The 10952-nt window shown below is 49.9% G+C and overlaps 1 protein-coding gene across 2 annotated transcripts in view; it reads left to right on the forward strand.

Annotated features, from left to right (window-relative positions):
* The window catches only part of Crybg2 (crystallin beta-gamma domain containing 2), a 27211-nt gene that overhangs the window by 12935 nt on the left and 3324 nt on the right, over positions 1-10952 (forward strand). For both annotated transcript variants that reach the window (XM_029475846.1, XM_029475847.1), the window contains exons 6-16: positions 236-375; positions 1781-1907; positions 2225-2260; positions 2547-2683; positions 2810-2936; positions 3184-3323; positions 3411-3537; positions 3871-3903; positions 4030-4142; positions 9454-9583; positions 10759-10898. In XM_029475846.1, the coding sequence (XP_029331706.1) occupies positions 236-375; positions 1781-1907; positions 2225-2260; positions 2547-2683; positions 2810-2936; positions 3184-3323; positions 3411-3537; positions 3871-3903; positions 4030-4142; positions 9454-9583; positions 10759-10898 (1250 nt within the window). The remainder of the gene's footprint in view (positions 1-235; positions 376-1780; positions 1908-2224; positions 2261-2546; positions 2684-2809; positions 2937-3183; positions 3324-3410; positions 3538-3870; positions 3904-4029; positions 4143-9453; positions 9584-10758; positions 10899-10952) is intronic.

Here is a 10952-nt window from a genome sequence, read left to right on the forward strand (position 1 = left end):
AAAAAAAAGGGGGGGGGGGTTTCCAGAAGTCCAGCAGGCACCAGTGAGGACTCCGCCTGAGGTCAAGCTGGCTGTCCTTGTAGAGACCACTCCCCTGGTTTCTTAGCAGCCAGCCAGCTGGGCTTTCCCAGAAGCCCCTGGGAGCCCTGCCAGGCTGGTGTAACAGGGAAGCAGGTGAGACAGAGAAGTCTGTAGTTTGTACTTGAATGCCCACCCCCAACCCCTTCTTTCACAGGACTACTGCACTCCCAGGATCAGCCTGTTCTCTGAGGAGGGCCTCAAGGGCAAGCCAATGACGCTGACTGGAGACTTGAAAGACTCTCAAAGTCTGGAGAGACCCCTACAGGTGGCATCTGCCACTGTCACTGCAGGACTGTGAGTCTGGCTATCTTGGGATCCCTTGACATTCTCTGCACTGCCACATGCTGGGGACACAGAGCAAACAAGACACCCAGTTCCTTTCTTCAAAATCAATCTGAGGGCGCGGCTCCGAGGTGCACACAGCACACAGAATGTTCTGGAATGGGAGGGTTGGAAGTGCCATGCACAGGGTTGCAGGGGCTAAAGTATCAAGCCAGCAGAAGATGGGGAGGTGGGGACCTGGGTGTAGTCATGAGGCCTTCCTGGAGGAGGAGATGCCTCCATTGCAGTGAGCTAGCTAAGAAGCTAAACTACAAGAGGACAGGATTTTCTTTCTTTTTTTTTTTTTTTAAAGATTTATTTATTATATGTAAGTACACTGTAGCTGTCTTCAGACACTCCAGAAGAGGGAGTCAGATCTCATTACGGATGGCTGTGAGCCACCATGCGGTTGCTGGGATTTGAACTCTGGACCTTCGGAAGAGCAGTCGGGTGCTCTTACCCACTGAGCCATCTCACCAGCCCAGGACAGGATTTTCTATTCAGACGTGATCGGGCACATTCAGAGAGAGATAGTCTCAGTTTCTGTGTTTTAATCAGTTCTGTAATCCTGGTGTTAGAAGCCGGCCCTGAAGTATTTGTTAACTATGTACCTGGGGAAGGAGTCTATCTGGATGAGGGACCAGCACATGACAAGAGGAATGAAAGGGCTACATCTACCAAAGTTTAGACCCGGTCAGGTGGCGCATCACATGATTCTAATCCCATCCCTTGGGAGGTGGCTGCAGAAGGATTGCCACCAGGATTTCAAAGCCACCTTGAACTGTGTCGATCGACAGACAGACAGACAGACAGACAGACAGATAGAATAAAATACAAAGCATGATCTGAGACTAGGAGTTACCCAGTGGTCGGGTGCACACTTTTAGCAGGTGTAAGCTCCTGGGTCCCAGCCTCAGAATCAGACTACAAAAGATCCAGTATGAGCAGTGATGCTCTGAAGTACCAAGGAAGGAGGATCATGGGCCCGTGTGTAGCTTGGCTTTCCTTTGAGAACTACTTGGGTTTTTATAAAGATTTATCTATTTATTTTATGTATATGAGTACACTGTAACTGTACAGATGGTTGTGAGCCACCATGTGGTTGCTGGGATTTGAACTCAGGACCTGTGGAAGAACAGTCGGTGCTCTTAACCGCTGAGCTATTGCTCCAGCCCATGAAAGAACTCTTAACTGCTGTGTGTGGTTGCAAGGGGCCAGCCACAGGAAGGGACATCAAGGATCAGCTTCTAAAATGGAGAAAGAATAGGGATGTCTTTTCTGCTATTCCTATGCAAGGACCCCTCAAAAACTCTAAACTGCCCCACCATGCCAAGTCTTTGTCCTAAGGAATTCAGTGGCTTCTCTGTTTCTCTCCCAGGTGGCTGCTCTACCCCAAACCATTCTTTGAAGATACTCCCTATATCCTAGAGCCCGGAGAATACCCTACATTGGAGGCCTGGGGTACATCAGGCCCCAGTGTGGGTTCACTAAAGCCAATGAGATTGGTAAGGAGCATGGGACACCCACAGGCCTCTCTGTCTCAAGTCCCATGTTGGGTGGCCCTGCACCTGAGGGCAGGAGATGGGGGAATACCATAGATCAGCTCCTTGGTGCCTCACTGCCCAGAGCTCCTACTGGGAACGGGACTGGAGGAGAGAGAGGACTAACCTGAGGTGTGGCACAGGGTCAATGGGAGGGAAAAGGGGAAATATAGGGCTGCAATTCTTAGGAGTCTTAGGATCAAGGGAAATCTAGATTTCCCAGGTCTTAATTTGTCTTTAGCCACCTCTGGACTAGCCTTTCAGCCATGTCTCCTTTGCAGGGCTGCCCAAGCGTGGAGAAGCCAGGGGAACCCAAGGTAAGGGGGACAGACCAGATCTGAGGGTATTTGGTGTGTCTGAGTGTTTGTCACTGTGACCAGGACAGGAGATTGGGGCCTTGAGGGGCTGAGGGCACAGGAGTCTAGGTGGGCAGGCCTGATGGGCTCATCAGGCTATGGCTTTGGTGTGTGAATCCGACTAGAGGCCAGAGCACACAGTCAGCAATGCTCACAGGGAGGATGGGGGCTCCAGGTTGGTGTTGTGTAGAGCCATTCCTAGAAAGCCAGATTCACCATTTATCACCGGGGCTCCCCTTTCATCCAGGCTGTGGTGTATGAGGAACCAGGTTTTCAGGGGCAGAGCTGGGAAGTAAGTGGAGACATCTACAACCTTCAGCAGCCTGAGGACAGCCAGAGTCCCCAGCTGACCTCCGTGGGGTCCCTGCGAATCCTTGGGGGCTGGTGAGGATTTAAGAGATTTCTTCTATCTGCCCTGTCCCTGCAGGTTTTACCCTTGGTGGGTGGAGAGTGACTGGGGCTGTCTGGTAGACTCACTGGTGTTTTGGTCTATCTTTCCCCTTCCCCTAGCTGGGTAGGCTATGAGAAGGAGGGCTTCCGGGGTCACCAGTACCTGCTAGAAGAGGGCGAATATGCTGACTGGTCACACTGGGGAGGCTATGATGAGCTGCTGACCTCCCTGCGGGTCATCCGGACGGTGAGCAGAGGCAATTGGGCTGCTTGGCCACACCCCAACTTCCACAGCACAATTTGAGAGAAGAATTTGCACCCTCAGTCTGTTCTCCCCGGCAGAATGCCCCCAAGAGCTAGCTTCCCTCCTGTGGCTTTTCCCCAGGATATGCCCCACACCTAATCCCGGGGTGGGTGGCTTCCCTGAGATCTGGGCACTCCTACGGGTTTGCATCGGTGGCTGGGAGAAACCTGACTGTCTCGGGGGGCCCCAGGACTTTGGAGACCCGGCCGTGGTGCTGTTTGAGGACATGGACTTCCAGGGACACAGAGTGGAGGTGAGTTCTGCACTGCCGGATGTGGAGCTAGCCCAGCACGGACCCAGCACGCAAGCCATCCACGTGCTCAGCGGCGTGTGAGTAATCCCCGCCCCAGGCGCAGGGCGGGCCCAGGAGCATTGCCGACCCCGCCCTCGCCGACCCATCCCACGCCCTCCCCGCAGGTGGGTGGCCTATGAGCGAGTAGGCTTCTCCGGCGAACAGTACATCCTGGAGAAGGGCGTGTACCGTAACTGCGACGACTGGGGCTCGGGCAATTGCGCCCTTGGCTCCCTTCAGCCAGTTGTGCAGGTGTGTATCTGAGCGATGGGCGTGACCGGGGGCGGGCCGTTGGGCGGGGCCAGGTGGTTCGCCTTGACTGCTTAGTTAAGGCAGGAAGAGGGAGGCCTTGGCTAGGAGGGACGGAGGCGGGAGGGTGGGCAGGATATTGAGGGCGGGAACTGGGGCTCAGTGCCCCGTAAGGGGGCGGGGCGATGAGCAGGAACATCTTAGGGGCGGGGCCTCAAGGAGGGGCAGAGCCTGTCGAGGCTGGACTGAGGGATAGCCACAATGGTTTTGAATCTCAGTGGCTGCGGGTAGAGGCTGACCTCCTCCTTCAGTCACAGCGCAGATCTCTTCCTTCAGGTGGGGGAGAGCGATCTTCACTTTGTCTCGAAGGTAAGGAGGCGGCTGCACGGAGATCTGGTAGGCTCTTCACAGCCTTCGTGTCAAAACTTCCCTTGGCCCTTATCTTTGCCCCTCGCCTCTTTTTTCACTCTAACCTCGTCACCTCTCTGTCTCCAGATTCAGCTTTTCTCAGGCCCCAATTTTCTGGGCGACCACATTTCCTTTGAGGATGATCAAGCCTCTCTGCCTGCTTCCTTCCATCCCCAGTCATGCCGGGTCCACGGTGGCAGGTGAGCAGGTGGATTGGGTAGAGCCCAGAGTGCTGGGAGAGGCAAGGGGAGGGGCAAAGGACACACATTTCCCACGATTTCCTTCCTTAAGATTAACTGTTATGTCCTGAGTCATAGAATGTGAAATGTAACCCTGGAGATATTAGATAGTATAGTACAGAAAACCCCAAGAGAAGGGCACATGGCCGTAATCCCCCCATTGGGGAGGGAGAGGCTAACTTTAGCTCAGTTACATAGAGGTTTAAGGCCTGAGTGAGACTCTGTCTTTTTTTTTTTTTTTTTTTTGGTTTTTCGAGACAGGGTTTCTCTGTATAGCCCTGGCTGTCCTGGAACTCACNCTGTACACCAGGTTGGCCTTGAACTCAGAAATCCGCCTGCCTCTGCCTCCCAAGTGCTGGGATTAAATGTGTGCCACCACCACCCGGCGGTTAGACTCTACAAGTCTTGTTCCATTTATAATCGTGCTTTAAGGAAATCAGGGGTTGGTGAGACAACTCAGGAAGTGTGAGGGCCTGGGTTCAGTCCCAGGATCTCACAAAGGAAGCAGAGAATCAGTTCTGAAACTACTCTAGCGTTCACATGAGAACAGTGACATGCGCGGGTACATGCACAGGTACACGCACGCACACTCAGACACTCGAGTTTTTAAAAATTCTGACCCCCTTCCAAAATTTCAGAAACTTTCAAGACTGGAGAGATGGTTCAGTGATTAAGAGCACTTGCTGTATTTTTCGGAGGACCCAAGTTTGATTCCCAGGACCCTTGGGAGTCAGGTCAGGCAGCTCACAGCCATCCTAATTCTAGTTCCAGCCACTCCCTAGAAGTCTACAGGAGCTGTTTGCCTTCAGACCACTGCATTGGCCCTATGTCCATACAGGCTAGACACTCATACAAATAAAATAAGTTGTTTTGTTTAAATCTAAAAAGTAGCCAGGCGGTGGTGGCACACATTTAATCCCAGCACTCGGGAGGCAGTGGCAGGTGGTTTTCTGTGAGTCTAAGGCTAGCCTAGTCTACAAAATGAGTTCCTAGACAGTCAGGGCTACACAGAAAGAAACCCTGTTTCAAAAAAAATCTAAAAGTAATTTTAAAATCTTTAAAAAGAAAGAACTTTCAGAGCAAGTGCCTGTGTTACAGGAAAGCACTGGGGATGTTTGGAGGGGCAAAGTGGGGAGCCATAGAAAGGATCTCCACACCCACATAGGCACAGGTCAGTAGCATAGCTACACACATAGACCCTGTCCATGTCCAGCGGATTAGCTGCTGCTCTTGGGACCCAGTGAAGGTCACAAATGGCCTTGCTTGACTTGACCCCATTCTGTCCACCAATCCTCCTCCCCTCCTTGTTTGCTACTATATGTTTGTTTGAAGGAACATAACCATCTTACTTTCTGCTCTCTCTTTCTCTCTCTCTCTCTCTCTCTCTCTCTCTCTCTCTCTCTCTCTCTCTCTCATTTTCCACAGCTGGTAGCTAAATTGAGGGATAAGTTGTCTGATTTTGTTGGCAAGTCTGTGTAATGGTGACATAAACTTTCTATTGCATAGGTGTGAGACCCATGAGTCTTGTCTTCCCTTTTACCAGAGGGTAATTACCAAATTTATTCCTTCTTCTTTAATTAAAACATTTATTTATATGCATAGGTGTCCATGGGTATCGGTGGAGATATAACAGGAAAACAAAAATTTTTGAGATAGCATCTCACTATGTAGACCAGGCTGGCTTTGATCCCATGGAGATCCACCTACCTTTGTCTTCTTGGGTGTGTTACTATGCCCAACAATACTATTTAAATACAAAGTGTTTGTGAGACAGGGCCTCACTATGGAGATCTGAACCAGCAACAGAGACCGTTGTGTGTCTGGTATGTTCAATCCGTGTAGTCACTCTTCCTGGGCATGCTCAGATCGCTCCACCTTTGGAGCCCAGTCTCTTAGTCCTTTTGACATGGCCCCATAGTCTGGGGAACATCCTTGTTTCAGGGGCACAACATGATGCCCCCTTCCCTAAAACAATTATGTATGTTTCTCGCCCAAATCTAGAATCAAGAATTTCCTAAGGAACTCCAGTTCCCTTTATAGGAAATGGTAATTAGCACCCCACATCTGCATACTAAGTGTTTCAAAATTATAACGCTTGTATTGCTCCCCAGGGTATTGATCTTAGGTCCAATTCTTCCTCTCAGCCCCATGCTTCCAGAAATAAGACTCAGACTCAAGATATATTTACAAATACCGTGGCCATATAGCTAGGCTCTTCTCTTACTAGATCATAACTAAAATACCCTATTTATATTAATCTATATTCTCCTTGCGTCTTCCCTGGTGAATCTTCCTGTGCCTCGCTCTATCCCAGAATTCCTTTGCCTCCCAAATGCCCCGCCTTCTATTTTCTATTTATTCTTGACAGGTGTCACATCCATACAAACATAAGATATTCTCTCTACACCGGAGTGGAGCCATTGAGAGCTGTGAAGTCCTTCTGTTTCTTTTTACCCTCAGGACATTCTCTTGCATCTGCATAGTTGTTAATAGTCAAAAACTACCTTTTAAAGAAAATAGGCGGAGGCAGCAGGATCATGCATAATTCGAGGCCACCCTGAGGCTCTGAGACCCTATCTCAAAAAAGCAAAAATAAACAAAGCCTGGCACACAACTTTAATCCCAGCACTTGGAGAGTAGAAACAAGAGCGTAGGCTCATTCTTGCCTGGGTTGTGAGTTTGAAGCAAGCCTGAAATACATGGGAGAAAGAAAATCTGAGAGAAATTTAAAATCATCTTTTTGAGGAAGATGTACTTATTATTGTTTTATAGGTTCGATTGTTTTACCTACCTGTATGTATGTTAGTGTATGTGTACCATGTGCATGCAGTTTCTGGGCAGACCAGAAGAGGGCGTCAGATGCCTGGAGTTGGAGTTACAGGCAGTAGTGAGCCCCCATGTGGATGCTTTAAACCTCAGAGCCATCTCTCTGGCTCTGGAAATACTCCTGTTTGTCTATGATTATGTTACAAACTTGGTGTATAGTGAGGTTAATTTAATGTGTTTTTAACTTTTGGGAGCACTTTACCTATGCTCACGTATTCGTTTGTAAGGAAAAGGACTGATCCCCCGGCCTCACATGCGCTCGGCAAGCATCTGCCAGTGAGCTCTGCACCCAGTCCTAATCTCCACTTTTTTGGAGGGGGGTATAGTCTTTAAGATTATAAAATTAGGCCGGGCGTGGTGGCGCATGCATTTAATCCCAGCACTCGGGAGGCAGAGGCAGAGGCAGGTGGATTTCTGAGTTTGAGGCCAGCCTGGTCTACAAAGTGAGCTCCAGGACAGCCAGGGCTACACAGAGAAACCCTGTCTCGAAAAACCAAAAATAAATGAATAAATAAATAAATAAATAAATAAAAATTTAGGCTGGGCAGTGGTGGCGCACGCCTTTAATCCCAGCACCTGGGAGGCAGAGGCAGGCAGATTTCTGAGTTCGAGGCCAGCTTGGTCTACAGAGTGAGATCCAGAACAGCCAGGGCTACACAGAGAAACTCTATCTTGAAAAACAAAAACAAAAACCAACAACAAAACAAACAAACAAACAAAAAGATTATAAATTTAGGGGCAGGTGGATCTTTGTGAGTTTGAGGCCAGTCTGATCTACAAAGCGAGTCCAGGACAGCCAGGGCTCTGTTCTACAGAAAAACCCTGTCTCATAAAACAAACAGAAAAAAGATTACAAATTTATACAAATAAGCAGGCATGGTAGTGCACACCTTTAATTCCACCACTCACAAAGGCACAATCACTGTGAGTTGGAGGCCAGTCTGTCTACAAAGTGAGTTCTAGGACAGCCAGAGCTACACATAGTGAGGTCCTGTCTAAATCAATCAATCAGATAATCAATTTATGCAAATAACCTGAACAATTCAGTGTGCAGAGAGATACAGGAGGAGGAACGGCTGGGAAGAAGGTGTGTCAACTGGTCTGAGGCAGATGGACAACACACAAGCTCACTCCTGGCCAGGAGCTTAGTAGGTTTTTTTGTTTTGTTTGTTTGTTTTTAAGATTTATTTATTTAACACTGTCACTGTCTTCAGACACATCAGAAGAGGGCATCAGATCCCATGACAGATGGTTGTGAGCCACCATGTGGTTGCTGGGATTTGAACTCAGGACCTTTGGAAGAGGAGTCAGTGCTTTTAACCACTGAGCCATCTCTCCAGCCCCAAACTTAGTAGTTCTAATGATAGAAGCTGTTTCCACAGCTCCTGTTGTAACTCAGCTTCATCTAACAAGATAAACTGTGTGACTTAAATAGCAAAAAATAATCTTTTCCTGTTTTTCCCTCCTGCATCCTCCCTTACGACAGAAAGCAGAGCTCTTGTCTCTTCTGGGTTTTGAGTCTGGTGCTTTAGAGCCTTTGACACCCAGACATCCATCTTCCTGTTCCATTTTCTTTTTTGGCAGGGGTGGGTTCATGACAGGGTTTCTCTTGTGTAGCCCTAGCTAGCTGTCTTCGAACTCAGAGATCCACCTGTCCCTGCCCTGCTCCTGCCCCTGTCTTCATAGTGCCAGGACTAAAGGCATGTGTGCTCCATCACTGCTCAGCCCTCTTCCTGTTCTTAGAAGAACACTCGTCCAAGCTTAGGGACTCAACTTCCCAATCTTCTTGAAGGTACCCCGGAAGGCCACATATGGGAGACAGAAGTTGAGCCTCTCCCTCCACCATATGCGTTGTAGCAGTTGAGTTCAGGTGTCCTTCTCGGCATTGAGCACCTTTACCCACATAGCTGTCTCACTAGCTTGACTCTTCTTTGAGACAGGGTCTTACTAAGTTGCCTAGGCTGGTCTTGAACTTGTATGCTCCTCTGCTTCAGCCTCCCGGGTAGCCAGCAGGCCCAATGCTGGTGGACACTGGGGTTTCTACCGTGCTTTGCAATAGCAGTGCTGAGGGGTTAGACTTCTGACTGTGTTCTTTTGTGTGTTTGAAGAGTGCCCTCGTTTAGAGCACTGGCAGGCTGCCTGCCTGCAGAGCGCCATGTTCCACTTCAAAGGGCTAGCTTCAAACTCACCAAGATCTGCCTGCCTCTGCTTCCCTGAATGCTTGGATTGAAGAAGGGGCACCACTGTGCCCATGCCTTTACTCTTATTCCTTCTTTTCTTTCTTTCACCCTTGCTCCACTCAAGTCCTTTCTTATGTCTGTCCACCATGAACCTCTCCTTGATTAGACGAAGACCCAAGTTCACAGGCAGTGTGCACTCAGGGTACCTGGTAGGTGTAGCATAAGCTAAGCTCTGATGTCACCTTTCCCTCTCTGTCTCCTTCCAGCTGGGTCTTGTTTGAGGACAAGAACTTTGAGGGAGACCAGCACATTGTGTCAGAGGGCGAGTTCCCCACTCTCACAGCCATGGGCTGCCTGGCCTCCACGGTCCTGGGCTCTCTCCAGAAGGTTCCACTGGTGAGTTCCCCATCCAGACCACAGAGGTAGAGGGAGTGTCCTGTCTCACCTACCACCTAGTGGCCTGGATGAGCAATGGCTTCCGTAGTCTCTCAGTGTGCCCTTGATTCTGAGGCCCCTGAGGCAGTTCAACTGACCAGGTGTTTTTTGAACATTCACTGAAATAGTTCCTGGAGACATCAGACTTAGATAGTGGGACCTAAAGGTGACAGTGCAGAGGGGTGTGTCGCACTGGGATGGGGCCAACTGACACGCAGACTGGCTGAGAGGCAGGGCCAGCTTTTGCTCAGGTGATGGCCCATTCAGAGAGGGCTGTGCAGGAGAGACCAGAAGGGCAAGGCAGGGAGAGGCTACCTCAGTGACCCACAGTGGAGGTAATATGCTGTTCCCTGGAAGAGACTGACAGAAGCCGCATGCACACTGTGGGGACCAGGAGAGTGACTGAGCACTGCTGAGTCAGAACAGCTGACATTTGCTGAGCGACCCTTTTCAAAGTTTGTGAGTCCCCGAGCCACTCTGACTTGTTCCGGGCCACACAGCTAGAAACAGACAGAGCAGATGTTCTCCTGGGCTGCTTGGTTATCCAGCTTGTACCCTATACCAGCACATACACTGGGCGCTAGGGATCATTAGACCTGGGTCTGGAGCCCAGGTGTTGGGCTTCAAGTCATTGGTCTTGCCTTCTTCAGCCTCAGTGCCTTCTCTGCTAAATGGAGACCATGATAGTATCTATCTCAGAAAGGGATTGGACAAATTGTTCTCCCAAGGATCTGGCCTGCAACAAGCCATGGATAAAGGAGAGCAGTTATTAATCTCTGTGACGATTAGTTATCATCCCTGAGAAATGAACAGGAGATGATACAGAATGAGCCCCAAGTTTCCAGCCTACCCATTAGTTCTCAGGAGTTCTGACTCTCTGATAGGTTGGCGCAGGGATACACAGAGTCCTGTAATCCCAGCTAAGGCCTGTGCTATGTAGCGAGGGGATGGTTGAGTTTGAGGTGGTGCCAGTCTGTCAACACATTGAGACTGAAAATCTGGGGACACAGATAACAGTCAGTGTCCTCAGAAGGGAAGAGGCCCTCAGATCCGAGACACGGATCTTGGGGTCACAGGGCAGAGTCTGGACTCGGGTTATTTCGCGGCCTCATCCATCTCTCCTCCTCTAACCCCAGCACTTTTCAGAGCCTTCCCTGTCCCTCTTTGGCCTCGAGTGTTTCGAAGGAAAGGAGATCGAGCTGACTGGGGAGGTGCGAAGCCTGCAAGCCGAGGGCTTCAACAATCACGTGCTGTCTGTGCGCGTCAAGGGCGGCGTGTAAGTGTGTGCTCCAAACTGTGTTGGGAGACTGGTAGGATGGGAACCCCCCCC

The sequence above is a fragment of the Mus caroli genome, chromosome 4 (assembly GCF_900094665.2).
Source record: "Mus caroli chromosome 4, CAROLI_EIJ_v1.1, whole genome shotgun sequence".
Classification (NCBI taxonomy): domain Eukaryota; kingdom Metazoa; phylum Chordata; class Mammalia; order Rodentia; family Muridae; genus Mus; species Mus caroli.